Source organism: Tachysurus fulvidraco, chromosome 13 (genome assembly GCF_022655615.1).
Source record: "Tachysurus fulvidraco isolate hzauxx_2018 chromosome 13, HZAU_PFXX_2.0, whole genome shotgun sequence".
In the NCBI taxonomy this organism is placed as follows: Eukaryota; Metazoa; Chordata; class Actinopteri; order Siluriformes; family Bagridae; genus Tachysurus; species Tachysurus fulvidraco.
This window is the reverse complement of record NC_062530.1, coordinates 9,805,267-9,829,293: the sequence shown is the minus strand read 5'-3', so window position 1 is coordinate 9,829,293 and position 24,027 is coordinate 9,805,267. Positions and strand designations below refer to the sequence as shown.

Sequence of the window (24,027 nt, the reverse complement as noted above, 5' to 3'; positions counted from 1 at the left end):
AATTTTTTGCTTAATTTTTTTTCCCTTAAAAGCTGCCTTGACATTCTGCAGCAGATCAGGGACAAATAGAGCATTTCATTTCTCAGACAGGTTCAGAGATGCTCGCTGATAACAGATGGTGCTGTTTCTTATGATGTGTCCCTGGAGATGATTAAATTCTCTGACCTTCAAATTTAAGACTCAAGGCAGGTTAAGGCAGGATTCTGTCATTAAACAATGATTTAGAAATGGATTGGATTATTTGGGTTATACTCATCTTAACAGGGAGTAATAAAGAAATGCTTGCATAATCTTCCTTTTCTCACACATGGCATATAAAATGCCACTGTACAAATTTCTAAAATCGTGTAAAACTATTGCGGTGTGACTTAATGATGTGTCACTAACTTGTTACAGCTGACTGGCAGTGCATTGCCAAATTCCTCTCATCAAAAATCACTGATTAAATTAGCAGTTGCAGTCAGGCAATTTATACAGGATATGCGTCATTAAATTAGATATATCCAGGACATGCATTAAAGTTTTATTTTGCCAGGAACAGAGCTCAGAGTACTGGTGGATACCCGATACAGACATGATACTTAAGAGATAATGGCCAACAAAGTGTGAAGGTGAGGAACAACCCAACACAAAGTGCAAACCAGTATCAATATATTCATTGATATTTCATGTAAAGTTAATGTAAGTGCATGCTTTGGTGGACAATGCTCATATAATGGCTACAAATGTTTTGGATAATTTTCTAAGTCAACAGTGTAGTAGAAAAATAATTTCCTGGTGGTCCAGTGGTAGGCTTTATTCCCAGGGATGGAGCCAGCCCAGCTCCTGAGAGGTTAACTCAGTGTCGGTCCTAAGCTGGGATCAAATGAGAGGCTTGTATCAGGAAGGGCATCTGATGAAAAACTTGTGCCAATACCAAATACGTGGGTCGGATGAAATTTTTCTTGGAATATACGTAATGCACAAGCAAATGAACATTTGAGTCAAATTAAAATGTTTAGGGTACATAACTGATACATAAATACATAAATAAAATGATTCAGACTGATGAAAATGAGCGAACACAACTATTGAGGGTCATAAGATAAACCTTCCCTTTTAACAGGGGTGTGCTGACTGTTTTTATTTTCACTGTACATACATGCTAAGGTCATGTGAACTATTCAGAGCCACAAGACCTACAACAAGCTGTTATAACAAAAGTCAAAACAATTGGTTTGGATTATAATTGGATTTGGATACAATCAAATGTTTACACACTATGCATAGGACTTGTTTTAAGACAACCATATGCACATCAAGAAGACACATCCATCATTGGGACTTATACAGAGGTCCTCACACAGACTATGGCGGCATTAGGCATACTTAAGACATATGTTTGGAAAATGTTAATTCCAGTGGTTTTACATTGTGTTATTTAAAACGGCATAGCTATGTAACTAGCTAAATCGTTGACTTAGTAAATATACAAATAGACCAATACGGTGTCATTATGGCATTTTGATGAGAGGCTGTGATTTAATTTTGGACTAACATCTTTGTTGCAGTATTAATTCTGCACTCCTATTTCTGCTGGTATTAAGCTATTATCATTAGTGTTAGAATTATAAGGTCATCTGTTAGGTAGGTAGGTAGGAAATGACTAAGTTTCAGTCTGTCTGTACCACTGAAACATTTGCATATACTCTTCTGTTACGTTTTCACGCATTACCTTAGCACATGTCTTGCACATGTTGTATATTCTTGTTTTCTCTCAATGCACTTTAATATGGAGTGCATTGTTTAGTGTTGATTGATGAGCTGTTCTGATATCATCTACTATCAATAAAAGAGTTCGGAATCCATGCTTATATCCGAGGTTAGAATAATTTCATATGTCAGGATACAAGAAAAAATAATTCTGACAGTAATAATAGTTTACATTTTCACAACAAAGAAGAAGATTATTAGTCATCATAAACACCCACAGCACAGATAAATAATGATGGTATTTTCAGTCACACAGTATCTGATAAGTACATTCTTCTACATTATCTGCAATAATGCAATATTCCTTATACCTGATGATTGAACGGCAGCTTTTCCACATTCATATTTATTTCTGAAATCAAGAATACAGCTGGTGTGTCTCTTATTCAAATCCCTGTACACCAAACAGATGGTCTGCACACTGAGTCACCATGGTAACCCTGCTTCCTCGACTGTACATTCATGAAAATGAAAACTCATTTTATAAGGCATGTCAATATTTCAGCAGTACTTCAGCCACATCGAAGATTAAAAATACCAAGATTTAGGACAGTGAGGAAAAAGATAAAAAGCAAGATGGAGAAAGACAAGAGAACACTGCACGTTTATATTCAATAAATATCTACAAATATCTGAATTATATATTCAATAAATATCTGAAAAAAGAAATGAAGATCATTATTTCAATAAATACGTATAAATGCATGTGCTGCTTTTACTATCATGGCCACGGAGACCGTTATCCCCGATATATATTTACAACATCTGCTCTTGTGGTTAAAGCTGAGTATCAAAATACAATCACATATGATGTAGAGTATAATTTGTGTATGCAGGGAACTCCCTGTAGAAAACCATGAATGGAAAAAAATGGCAATGGCACTCATTTGGCCTTGTTAATTTGATTACTGGTGCGTTAAACAGAATCCAAGTCAGGATCGAACGGATCGACGACCTCCGGGTTCATGACTCGACCCATGAAAAGGATGGAGCCTACAAGAAAACACACACATAATATTAAAAGGACAGTTTAATCAACAATCAACAAATTTTAAATCTATATGTCAAACAAATAAACCATGTACACTTTATTTTTGGTTTTGTTTAAAGCATAAAGCCTCTGTTTTGGTGTTTTCCAAAGTCTACATGTGTAACTATTTAATTGTTTGTATGTTATGCAGACTTGTGTGGCACCATGTGACAATTTTCTCTATAGAAATTGACAAGAAACAGTAACATCACTGATAAGCCAGAATCACTTTCTTCCTCAATGTACAGTTTGATGTGCTTTCGCTCAAGCCAATTTGACAGAACTGTATGAAAAACAAACTGATTTGCAGATTACATTTTAATAGAAACTTACTCTGCTAATATATGAATCTGTTCTTATATTAAATTTTATTACTAAGCCAAAGTTTGTCATTTTCTAAACTGAAGGCTCTGGCAGACATCAGACATCTTGTTTTTACAAAGTAGACATTTATTAAACAGACAACAGATATACTGTAGATCTGATAGTATCTTATACCTGTCTTCCTGTTCCGGATGATAAAGAAGAAGGGATGATCAGCCATAACCTGAGGGTATAACACCATGTTCCTCGCCATAGCAATCATTCCTATGAAAGAAAATAGACCCCATCAACTCACTTGAACTGTTGTACTTGTGGCAATGAAACAGCATGAAATGTAAAATTTGGTGGCATTGAACACCAAACTGATTTGGGGATCTTTGTATGGATTAAGTAGTTTTACACCAGACAGTCTCACAGTACAGAAGGTGTGGCTCATGCCAGACTGCCGGCCTTCTGTGTCTGTCCCACAGAAAGAGGCATAACCTCTGTGTCAGTCTGTCCCACAGAAAGAGGCATAACCTCTGTGTCAGTCTGTCCAAGAGAAAAAGGGGTGTTCTCTGTGTGACTCTGTCCCACAGAAAGAGGTGTGGTCTCTGTGTGCTATTTTAGTATGTGTGGACTAGTGTAAGAAGCTTGGTCTTGTTAGTCATATACTGAGATGATCTAATTTGGAAGCAGACACAGTGTGTGTGTATGTATGTATGTATGTATGTATGTATGTATACTGAAATCTTTAGTCCTGTGAGAAACTGAATATTCCTCAAAACAGGAACAGTGACTGAACACCAGAGGGTGCTCTTACAGATAAATTAATATTTAGAAGCTTTCAGTCCAATCTGAGGAGGGTAAGAGTGGAAGGAATTATAAAGCTTGGAGAGAAGGGGAGGATATAGAGTAAAACTATTATTGGGTGTGTTCACTTGACAGCAACATAATGTAACAGTACACGTAATGTAACAGTACGTTTTATGTTGTATAAAATGATAAACACCTAACACCACATACAGTCAGGTCCATAAATATTGGGACATTGACACAATTCTAACATTTTTGGCTCTATACACCACCACAATGGATTTGAAATGAAACGAACAAGTTGTGCTTTAACTGCAGACTGTCAGCTTTAATTTGAGGGCATTTACATCCAAATCAGGTGAACGGTGTAGGAATTACAACAGTTTGCACATGTGTCCCCCACTTGTTAAGGGACCAAAAGTAATGGGACAATAATTATCATAAATCAAACTTTCACTTTTTTAATACTTGGTTGCAAATCCTTTACAGTCAATTACAGCCTGAAGTCTGGAACGCATAGACAGTGATGCTCTGCCAGGCCTCTACTGCAACTGTCTTCAGTTCCTGCTTGTTCTTGGGGCATTTTCCCTTCAGTTTTGTCTTCAGAAAGTGAAATGCATGCTCAATCGGATTCAGGTCAGGTGATTGACTTGGCCATTGCATAACATTCCCCTTTTTTCCCTTAAAAAACTGTGGTTGCTTTTGCAGTATGCTTTGGGTCATTGTCCATCTGCACTGTGAAGTGCCGTCCAATGAGTTCTGAAGCATTTGGCTGAATATGAGCAGATAATATTACCCGAAACACTTCAGAATTCATACTGCTGCTTTTGTCAGCAGTCACATCATCAATAAATACAAGAGAACCAGTTCCATTGGCAGCCGTACATGCCCACGCCATGACACTACCACCACCATGCTTCACTGATGAGGTGGTATGCTTAGGATCATGAGCAGTTCCTTTCCTTCTCTTCCCATCACTCTGGTACAAGTTGATCTTGGTCTTATCTGTCCATAGGATGTTGTTCCAGAACTGTGGAGGCATTTATTAGATGTTGTTTGGCAAACTCTAACCTGGCCTTCCTGTTTTTGAGGCTAACCAATGGTTTACATCTTGTGGTGAACCCTCTGTATTCAGGCTGGTGAAGTCTTCTCTTGATTGTTGAGTTTGACACACATACACCTACCTCCTGGAGAGTGTTCTTGATCTGGTCAACTGTTGTGAAGGGTGTTCACAACAGGACGGCGCTTCACAGTGCAGATGGACAATGACCCAAAGCATACTGCAAAAGCAACCAAAGAGTTTTTTAAGGGAAAAAAGTGGAATGTTATGCAATGGCCAAGTCAATCACCTGACCTGAATCCGATTGAGCATGCATTTCACTTTCTGAAGACAAAACTGAAGGGAAAATGCCCCAAGAACAAGCAGGAACTGAAGACAGTTGCAGTAGAGGCCTGGCAGAGCATCACTGTCTATGTGTTCCAGACTTCAGGCTGTAATTGACTGTAAAGGATTTGCAACCAAGTATTAAAAAAAAGTGAAAGTTTGATTTATGATTATATTCTGTCCCATTACTTTTGGTCCCTTAACAAGTGGGAGGCACATGTGCAAACTGTTGTAATTCCTACACCGTTCACCTGATGTGGATGTAAATGCCCTCAAATTAAAGCTGACAGTCTGCAGTTAAAGCACAACTTATTTGTTTCATTTAAAATCCATTGTGGTGGTGTATAGAGCCAAAAAAGTTAGAATTGTGTCAATGTCCCAATATTTATGGACCTGACTGTACATGTAACAACAGCTCTAGGCCACATCTTCTCTTCCCAGTGAAATCATGGCAACTAGCAATAAATTCATCCCTGGAACACCTACTAGCTTTTAGTTTAATATGATTTGGTTGATGTTAAGAAACATGTATGATTGAGAAATGAAAAGAGAAGCTGAGAAATGAAAAGGGGGATTTAAGAAGGCAAAGTGAGAATGACAAGACAGTGTTTGTCACTGTTACATGTAATTAGATAAAAGAGAAAATGATAATAAATGAAAGCGAGTGAGCTGAAACAAATGAGTGCACCTGATGCGGCAGCTCCCTCTGCTCCCTCCTCCGTCACCTCCAGGTAAGACTTTTGCACAGCTTTCCCGATGAACAGATTCTCCCCTTCTGCAGATCAGAACAGAAGGAGAGGTGAAATAAAACGGCAAAAAAGGGACAGAGACAAAGGGTAGGTCAAACAAACAGGACATAGTGTAGAAGAAGTTAGGAGAGAGCGCAAGTGAAAGACAAAGAAGGGGTGAAGTGAAAAAGAAAACGCAGAATGAAAACAAGTGAGGGAGAAGGATGCAAGGATTATACAGCAGGAGGAGGAGAAAAATTTTATTCAGGAAGAGGGAACTGAAAATAATGATAATAATAAAAAGGTATTGTCATAATAAGTGCAACTTTTTAAGACTCTGCAACAAAGAACTAGGACACTTCCTAGATATGCTTGTAATATTCTGAGAAACATGCACACCTCCTGTCTCCGCTGTCATGGCCGACAGGTCTGCTTCTTTGGTAAAAATGTTCTTGATGCCAAGCTGCTGTAATACTTCTTTCAGGTCAATCGTCTGCTCCACTTTAAACCTGCGTCATCATCCAAATAAAACAAAAAATATAACCTTACACAATGTTAAGAACACAGTGTAAGTTTTTTTAATCTTTAACCCAAAACATACAACACCCTTACTGAGCACTTTATTAGGAACACCTGTAGACTCTCATTCATGAAATCTAATCAGCCGATCATGTGGCAACAGAGCACTGCAGAAAATCATTGCGGAAATAGATTAGCAGATTCGAGTAGTGATCACTTCCTCCATCAGAATGAGTGGGGAAAAAAAGGTCTGTGTTTTTGAGCATGGAATGATCGATAGTGGCATATGGGCTTGTTTGAGAATCTCTACTGAGAACTGCTGATCTCCTGGAATTTTCACACACACAATAGTCTCAAGGCTTTACTCAGAATGGTGCCATGAACAAAAAAAGCATCCTGTGAGCAGCAGATCTGCAGACTGAAATGCCTTGTTGATGAGAGTGCTTAAAAGGAGAATGATCACACTGGTTTGAGCTGACAGGATGTTGAGGCACATACAGTAGATGTTAGGGTAACACTCACTCACTCATTTTCTACCGCTTTATCTGAACTACTCGGGTCACGGGGAGCCTGTGCCTATCTCAGGCGTCATCAGGCGTTGAGGCAGGATACACCCTGGACGGAGTGCCAACCCATCGCAGGGCGCACACACACACTCTCATTCACTCACACACTACGGACAATTTTCCAGAGATGCCAATCAACCTACCATGCATGTCTTTGGACCGGGGGAGGAAACCGGAGTACCCGGAGAAAACCCCCAAGACACGGGGAGAACATGCAAACTCTGCACACACAAGGCGGAGGCGGGAATCGAACCCCGACCCTGGAGGTGTGAGGTGCCACCGTGCCCCCTGTTAGGGTAACAGTTTGGTGCAAACATCATGAACCCATGAACCCAGCCTGCCTTGTGTTCACAGTCTAGGCTCATGGAGGTGGTGTAATAGTGTGGGAAATGTTTTCTTGGCACACTTTCTGTTGACACAGCCTTTTAATTTGAGTACTCTTGCTGATTATGTGCAACCCTTAAATCACCACAATTTACCATCTTCGAACACACCGAGACACAAAGCCAAAGTCATCTCAAACTGGTTTCATGAAAACAACAATGGCTTCCTCTGTTCTTAAGAGACCTTCCCAGATCCTAACCGGATCTGAATCCTATAGAACACGATGTGGTAGAAGGAGAGAATATCTCCTGAAAAATAAACAGGAATTGCAAATTAGATCAAAGTCAAAGCCCTGATGTGCTTCCCATAGTCAAGTATTTATTATCCAGAAACCAACATAATTAGGGTAAAAATGGCAACTAAATTAATATCTATCTGGTTATTATTACCAAATGCAATAATAGTTACTAAATAAAAGTAATATAAAGTAAATACTGAAATTCCAGATGAGTGGGGAGACTCTGTGTACGCATACACCTTAGTCCAGCAGTTCCCAAACTGGGGGTCGCTGTGTGGGGGTCTGGCGGTTGTGAGAGGATTTCCAGAAACTTTATTTATTTATTTTTAATTAGCGGGTCATCAGCAGTCTAATACTGGGGGTCACGGTCTGAAATGTTTGGCAACCCCTGCCTCAGTCTACCGTAGTCTTATCCTAGTCCTGATAATATATTAGAAAAACGAGAACTGTGGTATTACATTAGGTTACTGTTTATTGTTTAGTGATTTTTTTTATTTTTATTTTTGTTCAATGACCAGAATGCATTCTTGATTAGGTGTGTATTACAGCAGATGGCAAGGTTGTGTCCCACTTCATCATAAACCACATGACCAAATATTTTAGTTACACTCAGTAAGGCATTTTTCTGTGGACAAAAGGATAAAGACTTTGGCACCAAAACTTAACCTAATAAATGTACTTGCATGCCAAGGAACACCGATTGTCCACAAGTCTACTAGTCCTGGGGACCCAGACTAATCAGTAGACCTTAGAGCAATAATAATATCATCATTATTATTTCCTTATTAAAATATTGTAATAACCAATAATATTGCCCAATTGCTTCATTCCTGTCCTACCTTCCATTTAACTGTATCTTAGGTTTTAAACCAGATGATAGAGGAGAACAGGAGGACCAGACCAAAGCTCTTTGTTGGTTTTGCTCAAACATTATTCTCTGCTCTAAAATTAAAGCATTCATTTTAGACAATCTGTGGCTTTGCAGCCACATCGTAGCATACAAAAACATATGCTAATGCTGTAGATGAAGATGACCTGCCACAAGTCCAATTCTTCTTGTTACTAATTTGTATTCCAGAAATACCCTTAAAAGTATACATCCAACAGGAAGGATGCTATTAAAGCAAAACTGTAAAACTGACCTTGCTGTAAAATTGATCCTGTTTGGCTCAGTTCAACAATCTAATCAGTTCTTCTGCTGGTTACAGTGATCACCACTTGTTCTTGAGATATGGCACTAATGAGAATCTTGGATGGACAACCCCAAAACATAATGCCTACTCGATTTATCAGCAGAATCATAAAAGACAGCCCACGAGGCTACAACGTACACTCACAGGGAGTATTATATTCTTCTAATTTTACAACCCATTCAAAGTCCCTGAATATATAAAAGTTAATACTTTTCTCAGATAATACTTTTCTCAGACAGAAAGAAATTGTTCTGCAGTGGCCTGATGGCTCAAAGTCCTTAATCCTCAATTGCTCAGTTGTATAAAATGAGATAAAAATGTTGCTCTGGATAAAAGTGAGATATTTAGTTGTCAGTGTCCCAGGGTGTAATGAGCCATGGTTCTTATCAGTGCACAAACTTGTGTACATGTTGTACTCATTCACCACCTAGAGAGCTGATTGAGATGCACCCTGTCTATATTATTTCTTTTCCTCCATACAGCATGAGTGATTGCTGCCTGTCAGACATCAGCATCTGGCCTTGTGTCAATCAAAAACATTTCTATACACCTACGATTCGGTAGAATTCATTCTAGGATGTAGCTACTGTAGCCTTCTCTAAAAGTATAAAGACTGATATCTTGTTCTGAATGTAGCCTTTATTTTTTAATCCTTAACTGTGTTAAAGGTGGGGTGCACATTGTTTTGTTCGGGCCGACAAACCAAACAAACGTGTAGCCAATGAGCAGACAGGGGCGTGTCTTGTCAATATGCGGCAGAGAGAGTGTTCAGTCCGCATGTCTGACATTAGCCGAAAGCAATTGAAACAGACATGGCCGATAAAAACGAAAAGCGGAAAAAGGCTTACGATAAGGCAAGGGACCCGTGTTAATAGAGGATCAGCTTTCCAGTGCTGGAGAGAACTGAACGTCTTCTGCGTGAAACGGAGCTAAACCTTTCACGGTACAACACACAGTACTACAAAAACACATTTGTAATACCATAGTATTACTCATTGAGTTCATTTATTGATAAAAATATCCCTCGGTCAGCTGCCCCAGCAGGTTCCGCCATAATAGTTGCCCGAGTATGTGTGGGGCGGAGCTATCAAAACATGGGTGACACCCATTTGGGTTAGGGGCGTAATTGGTTTGGTGATTTCAATAGTTAACATCGGCTTTCAAACATTGTGCACCGCACCTTTAATTTATATTACATTTAACTGACTTGCCTAGACAAAAATCATTATCTAGGTCTCTCACCTGGGCAGGTAAACCTCGACTTTCTGCTTCTTGACATTGTTTGCCCAGTCCTCAATCAGCGATGCTTTGATGATCGGTTCTAACGAGGCCAGCAGAACTTCCTGTCTTGGCAAAACGATCATCATGCTCATGTCTTCACCTTCATAGGGCATCTCCAACACCTGATACACTCCTCCTGCCTCTGAGCTGCCATCGCTGAACTCACCTGCACAGCGGTAAAAAGCAAGTGAAGGGTTGTTTGTCTTTGTAAGCTTCTGTTTAGCTGATATTTTGAAAAGAAGCAGCGCAGTGACATGCGCTTCTGTATATGCCTCCTCAAAAAATATACCATTTCTTTTTTATTGGTTATTAAAATATAACCCTAAACAATTATTTATGTTCTTTGGCCTGGATACATGCAACATGTAGAATCCTATTTCTATCACTATGTAATTTTTTTACAGTCTGCATTAAAATGAAAACAGCTTCACAAGCTTACATGGTCATCGCATTCCAGTGCTCCGATACTGTAGATGGCGCAATTAAAATTTTACCCATGGAAAGTGACTGCCTTTTGCAACTATGCTGGCATTAGGCATTATTCACACTGAATGCCTTTAGCCAACATCCAAGTTGCTGGTGCACCTTGTAGCTGAAATATTTATTTAGTGGTGTTAATTGTCAGGCTAGTGCTAATCATTCTCTATTTGTTTGGCAGTGTTTGGTTTCTAACCACTGGATTCTAACCCGTTCCAAAGATGGAAAGGATTAATGGGCTGACAAATTCAGTATGTAAACTGATGAGATAAGATTGTCTACTTATTAATTACCTTTTTTTAGAGAAAGTGTACCTAATAAACTGACAATTGTATGTGTAGGAAATTGATGAAGGTTTGTACTTGCATTTGTCAGATGGATGAACATTTAAATTCTAACCCAACGTTGTGCAATCCTTGATTCTGAGTGATCAGAAAATTTAATGCATTGGTTCCTGATGCACTTTCACAGGGAATTATTTAGCATTTTTGGAAGGAATCTGGATGATCAGCATTTTATAACCATCAGAGAAACATAACCTAAGGTTGCTCCTTCAAGTCTTCAAGACTGAGGGCTTTGGATTTCCTCAGTAAGCTGCATTTTGTCATATCAAGCGAAAGGTAATGACTTTTTTCCCCCCCAGACATCCAGCAATATTCAAAAACAGAATATTAAAAGATTCAAATGTATGATATAAATACATTTATGTGGTTGATTACTTTCCTAGAACAGCATGCACCAAAGACAGGAGTGGAAATAAGTGATATTACTGGTTTCCAACTGATAAAATTAAAAGTGAATATTCATTCCTCACCATAGTAAAAGTCACCCTGTTGGTACATCATCAGCGTTTGGACCTCACTTCCATCATCTTTGCTAAAGGAAAATGTTCTTGTGTTTTCAGGACAAAACTGATTTTTCCAGCTGCCTCGAAAGTAAACTGCGTTAATCAGTGTTATTCTTGTCGAGCTGCTAAAATCTTCTGCCGAAACCAGGTCATGAATCTTACCTGCACAGGACAGAAAAAAGAAGAATATGAAAAGCTTTAGACTCAGTGTTCTGTATTGCCTTGTGTTTTAAATCATATGATCTTTGTCTCTGAAGGGCTTGCTTTCTTACTTGATGACCTCAACTGAAATGATCTCAATGTCTGGGTACTTACTTGCTGTGTGGTTTTGGACCCAGGCATTGATGTGTTGAGCCACAGTGGCTGACTCGTTAAAGTCCACTGTTTCTGCTTCAGCATGGAAATAATGTTTAATGAGCTTCAGGAACTCAGGGCTAAAGTGAACGCCGGTCTGCAGGAATACAGCGTTTGCCAAATGCACCACATACTGGGTCTCTTCTCCAACCAAAGCCTGGGTTAGGTTCTTGAGGACAGCGAACTCCTCGTCTGTGGGAACACACACACACACACACACACACACACACACACACACACACACACACACACACACACACACACACACCTCTAAATGATCAATAAAACTTAGAAGATCTTCATTTTTAATGTTTTGTTCACTGGACTTACACTAACCTAATGGGGTAACCCTGTAATTTACAAATTAGATTTTGATAAGTGATGATTATTCTCAGCTATTAGGCTTCTTTACCTTCTCTGTACTGTGTGTAACCCACAGCCTGTCTGATCTGCTGCAGTGAGGACCCTCGAGCCCCCAGCTCTACCATGCCCAGGGCCAGTGCCAAGCTCAGCGGAGAGAAGATGATGTTGTCGTCGGCCCCTGCCATCTGAAGCTGATGGTACAGTCTGACCCAGAACTCAGCACTTGCGTCCTCTGGAACCTCGGTCACCAAGCAACAGCTAACTCGTAGCAACAGAAGGGACACGAAGAGTCCGACAGCCAACATGGTGGTTGACAGAACTGGAGCTGGAGGGAGAAATAATAATAATAAGAATGACGGGAAAGAACAAATGGACAAAGAGAGGCAACAGTGAAAGGAATAAGAACAACGGGACAGGAAGAGATGGAAAAAAGTTAGGGAAAGATATATGGACAGTAAGAAGAAAAGAGATGTTGGAGTGAAGAAGAAAATATAAATACATAAAGAAACTGTGTTTCTGAATGATCTTATTGGGATGTTGGCGGTGTGTCAGAGTTATCTACAGTACAGACCAAAAGTTTGGACACACCACCTTTTCAACAGGACAATGACCCCAAACACACCTCCAGGCTGTGTAAGGGCTATTTGACCATGAAGGAGAGTAATGGGGTGCTGTGCCAGATGACCTGGCCTCCACAGGACCTGAACCCAATCGAGATGGTTTGGGGTGAGCTGGACCGCAGAGTGAAGGCAAAAGGGCCAACAAGTGCTAAGCATCTCTGGGAACTCCTTCAAGACTGTTTGAAGACCATTTCAGGTGACTACCTCTTGAAGCTCATCAAGAGAATGCCAAGAGTGTGCAAAGCAGTAATCAAAGCAAAAGGTGGCTACTTTGAAGAACCTAGAATAGGACATCTTTTCAGTTGGTTCACACTTTTTTGTTATGTATATAATTCCACATGTGTTAATTCATAGTTTTGATGCCTTCAGTGTGAATCTACAATTTTCATAGTCATGAAAATAAAGAAAACTCTGCTCGTATTTGGAGAGCGTTACGCTTCATCCAGCTGTTTATCAGACAACTCCTGAATAACTTTTGCAGTATGGGAACATCACCAGAAAAGAGTGTTTACACCATTGACATAACTGGTTCTGCAAAAAATTCTCTCTATTTGTTGGCAGGACTACAACCATGCAAGGCAATCACAGGTCCCTGGAAATATATCCAGGACTAGGCTACCAATACCATTATGTTCCTCAGAAAACTCCCCTAGATCATATTACATGTTCCATTGCAGATTTTGTCCTCCCTACACCAAACTATTAAGACAGATATTCATTAAATTCTGCAGACATTGTTAACATCTTGTCATGCTTACACTAAAAAGGATGAGCAAGGGGATTTTGTATAAATATAAAAGCCTAGCAGGATTAGACAAGCATTGCTCACTACATCCTAATCATTGTAAACCAGATTATCAGACTGATCCAAACTATCTAATTTAGAACTGAGATAACTCCCACACCCAGTCATGATTACAGCGCTATCAGGTCCTAAACAGAGAGTACAAACTGGCAGAGTATCTTTTCACAGTGTGAGATTAAGTACAGGCTCGGTGCCCAGAGATGTCCTATTGAAAAGGCACAGCGGTAGATTCTGACTGCTCAGTGAGGAGAGACCGTATGTTCACTGAGGTAGAGGTGCACTTTTTTCTCAAATATGAAAAACTTCAAGACCGAGGAAGACTTTGCTTTTGATGAAATAAACACATTTCCAAATGTTTGCAATACCTGTCAGAGTGTTATACTATGTTTTATTTATTGAGAACTGTAGGTCTATGCTGCTGTGTGCAATATTCATCCCCTTTCACCATTGAGATCAAAGCGTGACTCTTAACACATCACTTCTTTTCTGGATTTTTTCTTGCCGCGTTTGGATGCAGATGCAGCAACTGGACATGCATTCAAAACAGAAACTCCTAGAGCTTTCTGGTGAAAGCTGAAAGTCTAGCTGATGCCTAGATTACTTTTTTTGGTGTATCAATGTAGTGAGGTGTGCAGATGTACACAATTTATGTGCATTTTTTTTTCTCTCTCTCTCTTTTTTTATAATAGTGTGCATTATTCAATAGAATGAAATAAAAACATAGAAAGAAACAGAAAAAAGGCAGAGACAAGGTAAGAGGATGAAGTGAACAAAGAGAGAAAGAAGAATAGAGACAGAGAGAAGGAGAAAGACACACAATGGTAGAGACGAGTAAAAGGACTATATTCTATTGGATTCAGCTACATTTTCAGGAACTAAAAGTGATTTTCAGGCTGACTCTATCCTCTGCGCAGTGTGTATGTGCCAAGAATGATTGATTATTCGCTACACTGCTACCTACACACACACACACACATACACACACATACACATACACACACACCCACCCTAATCCTCTTTCCAATTCTGATTTTCCAGTTGCTGGGCAACATTGTTTATGGTGCAGAGAGAGATACAAATATTTTTTTGTATGAGCAGAAATGTGTGTGTGTGTGTGTATGTGACTTGCCTCCATCCATCAAGCTGTCACTGGACCACCAAACTGTCAGTGCTGGGACCTTGAGTAAGGCCCCTTAACCCTTAATTACTCAGCTGTATAAAGGAGATCAAATTTAAATTTATATGTAAAACCCTTCACTTCTGTAAGCTGTTCTGGATAAGGGCGTCTGCCAAAGGCTATAAATGTAAGTGTAGCACAAAATCTGTCTATATCTGAGAAAGGGAAAGAAATAAAATTGTATGTGTCTCTGTGTCGTCAATTTCAGTAAATCCGGAGCGGTCTCGTTAAATAAATCGGGATTAACTGGAGTGAATGTCAATTAGATAATAATAATAATAATAATAATAATAATAATAATAATAATAATAATAATAATAATAATAATAAAAAGATTTAAGTTACTGGCACATCACGGTAAAAATGAGTAAAATAAATAGAACATTTATGGACAGATATTTTAGTGGATTTCTATTCTGTCAGCAAGTCTTTCTAAATTATAAATAAATAAAAGATCAAACTGTCTCTGGCTATATATTACCAATTGAGCAGATGATCTGATCTGGTAAACTTGGAAAGATATCTAAATCTGGAAATCTGAAAGTAAGGTCTATCTGTAAATGTGACATGCAGACTTGTGTGCACAATAAAGTCTTCTCATAAAACTAGAACACTGTAATGGCAATATTTTGAGTCATCGAGTCAAGAATACCTCAAATAATACACTAAATTCACTACTCCTTTGGTGTGATAAAACACAACATAGAAACATAGCACATTAGTTAAATATGCACCAACATATCCTATGGACCTTCCTGAATACCTTTCAGTTCCCGGAGCCAGGAGACACCCGTGTGTCTTACAACGCAAAGGCCTAACTGCTGCGAAGAAAACAGACACCCGCTTGTGAACGAAGGAGAAAAGACGCCTGGAAACAGCAGATCCAGTGACCTTTTTTCTTTCAAGCAAGACTGAGTTGTGAATAAAAGCCATCCAGCCACCAGGGAGAAACTGAACAAGCCAAATGAGGAACTCCAGACAACACTGGAACTCAGATAAACTCGGTGGCTTTAGGCTCAAAGTTAAAGCTTAGTTTCACAACATTGTGTGTCAGAAAATCTTACACTGATCTCTATTACTAACAAGTACCATTTATTTCATTAAAGCTAAATCTTAAGCTTTAAAACTTGGAGATAACGTTCATATAATACAATATTTTCATAAATAGTTCATAAATATCAAAATTAAAATGCACCAAAATATAAAACTACAGTAACTTTTACATTTCATTTCCAGTGTTTAAAGGTAGGGTCTCCGATTTTTGAGAAATGCTTCAGAAAACTGAGTCAGGCCGAAAAATAAACAAAAAAACAAAACAAACGTGTAGCCAATGAGCAGGAAGGGGCGGGGCTTGTCAATATGCGGCGGAGAGAGTGTTCAGTGTGACATTAGCAGAAAGCAGTTTTAACATTGACATGGAGGATAAAAACAAAGAAAGTGAAGAAAGGCTTATGATAAGACCAGAAGTAGGACCCGTGTTAATATAGGATCATCTTTCCTGGCGCTGGAGAGAACTGAAGGAGCGAGACGTTGGTGCATATTCACAGATTGGAGTTTCCAGAGTCAATAACTCCTGAGCTAAACGCTGTTACTACACAAATAACACCTCTTTTCTATCGTAGTGATGTAGAGAGGCAGCTACAACCGCGTTTTGTCTAGTAACAGTGTTTAGCTCAGGAGTTGACTCAGGAAACTTGAATCTGTGAATATGTGGCCAACTTTACTCAAGACGTCGAGGTGCTTTTTTCCTTCTCGATAGGTGAGTAATGTTGGTTTTGCTTTGTTACACAGAACTAATATATGCCTTTGTCCTTTACATGATTATGCTTGTGTGTCATTTTTGCTTGTTTGTTTATCTGCAATCGCATTGTTCTTCCCTTCAGCTATGATAAAGACACATTTCTTTCCATTAGTTGCCTGGGTTGCATATGTGTGTGTGGGCGGAGCTATCAATACAGGGGTGGGACCCATTTGTTTTAGGGGCGTGTTTGTTTTGGTGATTTTATGTCAACATTGTCATTAAAAAAATCGGAGAACCTACCTTTAATAGATGCCCTTAAAACACCAACTTGCATTTATTTCATCATGTTAGTATAAACGCTAAATGCTGATTTTTAAAGAAATGCAGAATGTACCTTCACTATGTAGCCAATTATCTACATAAAAAAGCAAACCACCACTACGAACAAATAAATTCTCACATCCTTTCCCATACAAATGAACTGGCTTTATCAGAACGTGAATCTTTGTGTGTGTTTGGTCTGATTGCACCTTTAAACTAAGAAATCTTTAGCTAGTTTACAAATATCTCTAATATTACCAAAAGTAGGGCTGCTACAAATGCTACAGCTAAACCTCTGCTCACAGTTACTATTTTTGTCCCCTGTTACAAACACCAAACCTTGCAGTACACCCTTGTGTTTTCTTCTGGGTGGTTTAATGTCACCATGCGCCTAAGTGGTTTCAAACTGTTCAAATTGTAAAGACAGTTATTTTTAACAATGGAGTGTGAAAGACACTCCATCAAGCTCTGACTGCACACCTACACATCCACCTCCACTGTATCTCCATCTGGAGTGAAGTCACACTTCAAAAAATAACACACATACAAAACTAGAAGTGATGTCATGACTTTAATGTTCTCAATACTAGATCAAGCTGCACTGTTCAAATATTTACTTAGAAATGGTCTCTAGAACAACGCTGGTCTCTAGAACAATGCTGGTCTCTAGAACAACGCTGGTCTCTAGAACAACGCTAGCCAACCTTTTTCTTCAGGTGAAACATATTGTGCTGCAAGTTTTAAATGGTCCGATTATAGCCACTAAATACATCTGAATAAAATGTGTTTTTGCACACCAACAATATGTGGCATAACATCTTTTTAACTTCCCATAAGTTTAACATCCCTTGCACAAGTAAAATATCACCATTTGTCTGTCTACATCCAGAAATTTCATTCAAACTAGTTACATGTTACATCCTGAAAGTCTCTTAGTGCATGAATATAAGAAAACTCCTGCGAAAGCATACAAACAATACACATATAAAACGATAGTCACATGAAAAAGAAATCATAAGGGGTGTAATTATAGTTGGAAGTAAACAACAACCATGTGTTCCTCATCAACGTCTATAAACAAACAGGTAACCTTGGGAACAAAGATTTCAATCTGTTCATCTACATCCAGAAACCAGGTTGGAAAAATACGATTCTATTCTTGTGCCTTTCTTTAGTTACACCTGACCGCTAATTACTCTCTTAATGATCACGGATGCAGGAATTGGGCACTTTTTCCCCCTCCTGGTTTCAAAATGTTTAATTTTTGATATGTCTGTCTAAATACATAAAATCCTTTCCAGAGTGAACCCTGGTTTGTGCTCTAAGTCTCATGGGATAGGCTCCAGGTCTTTCACCAACATTATTATGGTATAAACATAAAGATGATATGAATTGATCATTTTTTCATTATAGGTAATGCAAGATGGTTTTCCCTATATTGTATTGCCTTGCATAATTAATGAATGGCTTTTCATTTGTAACTGGTTGTTGTTATTACTTTTTGAATGACTTGTATCTGATGCCATTTATCTGCATAGAAAAACACTTGATATTTACTATATGCTGCTGGATTTAGTAGTGAGTGTTCTCCTAAACGTACTCTTAGTAAGTCTGTACAGATTATTATCGCACAATCACTCAGGGTTTCTGATTTGTATCCATTACAATGATCCTTTTTTGTAAGTCTAAGTCTTTTTGTAATTTTTCATTTAATTCTATTATACAACCAGCAAATCCATATTAGTTATAGTAAAAATCAACCACAAACAACTGAAAAACATTACATCCTACAACCATTAAAATGATTTGAATTGTTTTGATGGTAACTAATAGATTTATATTCTGGATTATGGTTGAGTTCCAAATCAAAATTGTCTACTATACTACGCTTCCCATTTTGGTTCTCATCTGGTTTGCTTTATCAGATGAAATATGATCTTAAAGCCTTAAAAAAGCTCTAAAACTCGGTCAACTCAGGATGTAATATTCTGTCAATCAGAAATGTCTATTAAATAATGGGCATCTCTATCCACCTGGCATTGGATGTAGTCTCTATAAAACCGCCTTGCTTTCTCCTTATGCCACCCCAAAGATGACATCTAGCATGGCCTTTGAGTACATGGGTATGAATTTAATAAGGAAGCTGCCTTGATTGGCTCGAGGGCACAATTACGTCTTAGTCATCTTGCATTGTGACACCCACTACCTGGTATTCTAAGCCTTATGAATCATGTCCAAAAATATTCCCTGAAAACTGGCACTTGTGTTCTGTTTCATGAAAAATAGTCATTAAATGTAGCACACTATTTGTCCTACTGGTAAAACAACTGTCGGACTGTGAAACTACATATGAGCAGAGTAGTTTAACCAAATTTTGCGGTATAGAATGGAGACCGGAAGAGAAATGATTGGGCTTTTGGAACGATAAGTCTGAGAGGTTCTTCAGACATTCACAGGTTTTTTAAGCAATAATCTGTGTTCCGGGATGCCAAGAAGACCTGCATTAATACTTCCTTCATCATTTGAGCAAGTTCACCAGACATAGCAATACATTTTGAAAGTTAGTCCTAATCTACCAAAACATATGCAAGTTTCAAGAAAAACTTTTAACTTACTGTGAAAGTGAGTGACCCTTAAGGTCGAACTGTTATGCACCTTATAACCAAACATAACCTTGAAGATTTCAGCATGTGACTATTTCACGGCTTTGTGGGTAGACTTGGGGGTAAAACGAACACTGTAGAAATCTTTGGCAGGTTTCAGAGGTACTCCATATTGAAGTAGAAACCATTGTCAGGTCCCTTTGTGCCACCCCATTATAGGTGCCTTTCGAAAGCATAGTTATAGATTTATTCAGATGTAATCATCTGGCAGAAGCCCAAGTGCAGACCTGATGCAAAGTTGGAGGCAAGACTGCATGCTTGATCATATGCTTTTGTTACACAAGCTTTGTATGTTGTCAAAATGGAACATCTCTTTTCCTCTCACTCGGATTGGTTTGATACCTGATTGTGTTCACCTGTTCTGTGTTACTGATTTGTTTGTGTACTCATATTTCTAAGATTTCTAGGTCTTGTCAAAAAGGCTTGTTACGTTAAATAAAATAAAAAATTATAGTTTGTCTTTGTACCTCCTAGTTTTGACCAGCACCTGTTTCATTGACTTCATGAATACAGATTGTTTGTGTGTGTAATTCTTGGATTCACTTAAATAAATACTTGAATAAATAAAGTTAAAATGTGTAAAACATACAGTGGGGAGAACACGCGTTTGATACACTGCCGATTTTGCAGGTTTGCCCACTTAAAAAGCATGTAGAAGTCTTTAATTGTTATAATAATTGGTACACTTCAACTGTGAGTGACGGAATCTAAAACAAAAATCCAGAAAATCACATTGTATGATTTTTAAATAATTAATTTGCATTTTATTGCATGACGTAAGTATTTGATCACCTAGGCTGGGATGGGCTACAGGACGATAGGCAAGCACCTTGGTGTGAAGGCAACAACTGTTGGTGCAATTATAAGAAAATAGAAGAAGTTCAAGATGATGGTCAATCTCCCTCGGTCTGGCACACCATGCAAGATCATGGGGTGTCAACGATCATGAGGAAGGTGAGGGATCAGCCCAGAACTGCACGGCAGGACCGAGTCAATGACCTGAAGAGAGCTGGGACAACGGTCTCAAAGAAAACCATTAGTAACACACTACACCGTCATGGATTAAAATCCTGCAACGCACGCAAGGTCCCCCTGCTCAAGCCAGCGCATGTCCCGGGACATCTGAAGTTTGCCATTGACCATCTGGATGATCCAGACGAGGAATGGGAGAAGGTCTTGTGGTCTAATGAGACAAAAATACTATAGAGCTTTTTGGTCTAAACTCTACTCGTTGTGTTTGGAGGAAGAAGAAGGATGAGTACAACCCCAAGATCACCATCCCAACCGTGAAGCATGGGGGTGGAAACATGGTCTGTACTGAGGAGTGGGCCAAAATCCCTGCTGCAGTGTGTGCAAACCTGGTAAAGAACTACAGGAAACGTATGATCTCTGTAATTGTAAACAGATGTTTATGTACCAAATATTAAGTTCTGCTTTTCAGATGCATCAAATACTTACGTCATGCAATAAAATGCAAATTCATTACTTAAAAATCATACAATGTGATTTTCTGGATTTTTGTTTTAGATTCCGTCACTCACGGTTGAAGAGTACCTATGATAAAAATTACAGACTTCTACGTGCTTTGTAAGTGGGCAAAGCTGCAAAATTGGACGTGTATCAAACACGTGTTCTCCCCACTGTACATGTGCAAGGCAGTCATACCCTAGGTAGGAAACATGAGTGAATAATTTTTTTGTATCTGTGTAAATGTTGGCATTGCATAAAAAATATTCCTGTGAGATAAGTTGTGACAAATGTGTGTGAAACTATTGTTTATAATAATATTAGCAAAAATCATGTATTAAAAATAATAATACTAGAAAAATATGCCGGTTTATTTTTTAAATAATTTATTATAGATCATGATTATTCTTTCTTTACTCTTTCTTTCTTTCACAGTCTCATTTTTAAACCTTGATATTCTCACTTGAGTTTTTAAAAACGGTGCATTTTTTGGTTATTGCCTACTTGTGTGCATGTTGTGTTTTACCCTGCAGAACAGAATAAAACTATTCAATGGTTGCTTAGAGGGCTCATTTTCATACTGCAGCCTAATGCAGAATCATTAATGAAATGAACAATTATCACAATTAGCCAATGATATAATGATATAATGTACATTGTCCTCTCTCTCTCTCTCTCTCTCTCTCTCTCTCTCTCTCTCTCTCTCTCTCTCTCTTATACTGTGCTTATGCTCTCTCTACCTCAATTCCTCTTTATTTTATTCTTTTCCTGTTCTCTCTCCATCAATATATGGTCTTACTCTCACTTTTCTGCCTTTTTCTTTTCCTCTCTCTCATGCTTAGAGCTGATTCTCGGTCTTAAGCAGAACATGAACCTGTCATTTAAAATAGACACACTTATGGAGGACAAGACATTTCTACAAATCTCGTTAATAGAAGCATAAAAACAAGATTTTCTGGAGCAACACTTTCACACCTCTGTCTGCTCAAATCAACTTCCTCTCTGATTCCACAACGAGCCAATGCCAGAAATACCGAATAACATCATGACACCAACACTTTCTCTCTTCCCTTGGCTTCAAGAAAACAAACAACTTTGCCGCAACAGAAACTGTACTATAATGATGCACTATAAGAAGTAACACTAGCATCAGATTGTAACAGACACAAATGTCTGTTATATTCTATAGTGGATTTAAAAAGCCTTACAAAATTGCAGGTTAATAAATACAGAAATGACAATAAGTCTGCACACACTTTCATAATGAGAGCTCTAACTGTCTTTAGAGTTAAAGTGTCACAATCAGAACTGGTGTGGACCTGCCTTTAAATAAAATAAATTTGGAGTTGCATTCTACTGAGAGCCATGGGCCATAAAGAGCTGCTAAAATGTTTTTTTTTTATAAATATTAATAATTATTAATAATCAATATAAAACAATATTGAATGTACTATGGAACACTGTCAAAACCATAATCAAAAAGCGGAGAAATGTGGCACCACAGAAACATTGCAAAGACCAGGATGACCCTCCAAAGTTGATGAATGTTAGAGGACATAATGCTAAGGGAGGCTATAAAGAGGACAACAGCAACACTGAAAGACCTACAAGAATTTCTGGTAGGTTCTGGTCTCTCCTTGCTTGTGGCTATCATCCCCTGTATTCTGAACAAGTCTTGGCTGTGCAGTAGGGTGGCAAGACGGTAGCCATTTCTTACAAAAATGAATATGCAAGCCTGTCTGAATTATACCAAAAGATTCATTTAGACACCCCAAACCATATGTGAAAATGTGTTATGGTCTGGGAAACGGTAATCTTCTCTGACTTAATTCTAAAAGGTATGTTTATTGCAAAGGCAATACTCAATGCATCATCCAAGGAACACCATACCGATAGTGAAGCATGGTGGGGGTAGCATTATGCTTTGGGCCTGCTTCTCTTCAGCTAGGCCAGGGGCACTTCTCAAGATACACTGGAAAATGTGTAGCTCCAAATACCAAGATATTTGGCACAACGCCACCTGTAATCGGTCAGAAAGCCAAGACAAAGGAAAACCAGGAAAGTCAAGGAATGGCCCAGTCAGAGCACCTGTGGACTGTGGAATAAAATTCTAAAATTCTAGATGTGTGAACTTAACAGTCTTACTCACAAAGACTTTATGCTGTAATAAAAGAAGGTGTTTCAACAAAGTATTGGTTGTGTCGTGGTGATCAGATTTATGCAGTTGTGTGATACTGACCATGTTGTGACCACTGAAAGTGCTTCCTCAAGGCCTAATCTCTTCTATTGAAACTGCTCAGCTCACATTAGATATGGAATTAGTTCAGTTGTCAGTTTGCAGTGTAACATTTAGTGTAATACGTATAATAGACAATATGGAAAAGAATATTATCTAATTTTAAATACAAAATACACACTATCAGAAAATTAAGAAACACACACACACACACACACACACACACACACACACACACACACACACACACACACACACACACCCACCCTTTGCTTTCATTTAATTCATACATTAAATGTGGTATGATTTCACATGAACTGAATTCTAACATTGATCTTATGTAAAGGCATGGCCATGTTGTTTATCCTTTTTAGTGTCTATAAAAAGCCTATATATAAATTCCATATGTAATCAATTGTTCTCGACATATCCGAATAATTTTTTTAGTTATCCTTACCGTCAGTTTAAAGATGCTGAAGCCGAAATAGATGCAATTAATCTCTCTCTCTCTCTCTCTCTCTCTCTCTCTCTCTCTCTCTCTCTCTCTCTCTCTCTCTCTCTCTCTCTCTCAAACACACAGAACAAGCAGGTTGTTCTTACTGCTGTATATATAACTATATATATTCAGCACTCGCTCCGCCCCTCTCATCTATGATTGGTCAATCCTTTTCCACCAGGAAAAAAATTACGAATAAAATTTATATTTTTTATTTATCTTTATCTAATCATTTTATGATGTTATCTAATGTGACGGCGTTAATG

General features: G+C 38.4%; 1 protein-coding gene across 3 annotated transcripts; it reads right to left on the bottom strand.

Moving 5' to 3' along the window:
- Nucleotides 1-1,070: 1,070 nt before the first annotated feature.
- On the bottom strand, nt 1,071-23,883 carry serpini1 (serpin peptidase inhibitor, clade I (neuroserpin), member 1). Of its 3 annotated transcripts, none has more exons than XM_027168077.2 (9): nt 23,723-23,883; nt 12,285-12,560; nt 11,834-12,064; nt 11,486-11,680; nt 10,156-10,360; nt 6,413-6,522; nt 5,974-6,060; nt 3,281-3,370; nt 1,071-2,745 (listed from the first exon to the last, which is right to left on the bottom strand). In XM_027168077.2, exons 2-9 carry the CDS (start codon nt 12,538-12,540, stop codon nt 2,669-2,671), a joined length of 1,251 nt encoding a protein of 416 aa, XP_027023878.1. In that variant the 5' UTR covers nt 12,541-12,560; nt 23,723-23,883; the 3' UTR covers nt 1,071-2,668. The 3 variants fall into 3 exon arrangements, with proteins under 3 accessions (XP_027023878.1, XP_027023879.1, XP_027023876.2); XM_027168078.2 differs by having other exon boundaries at nt 12,285-12,554; nt 23,723-23,878; XM_027168075.2 differs by lacking the exon at nt 23,723-23,883 and having other exon boundaries at nt 5,974-6,057.
- Between the last annotated feature and the right edge of the window lie 144 nt (nt 23,884-24,027).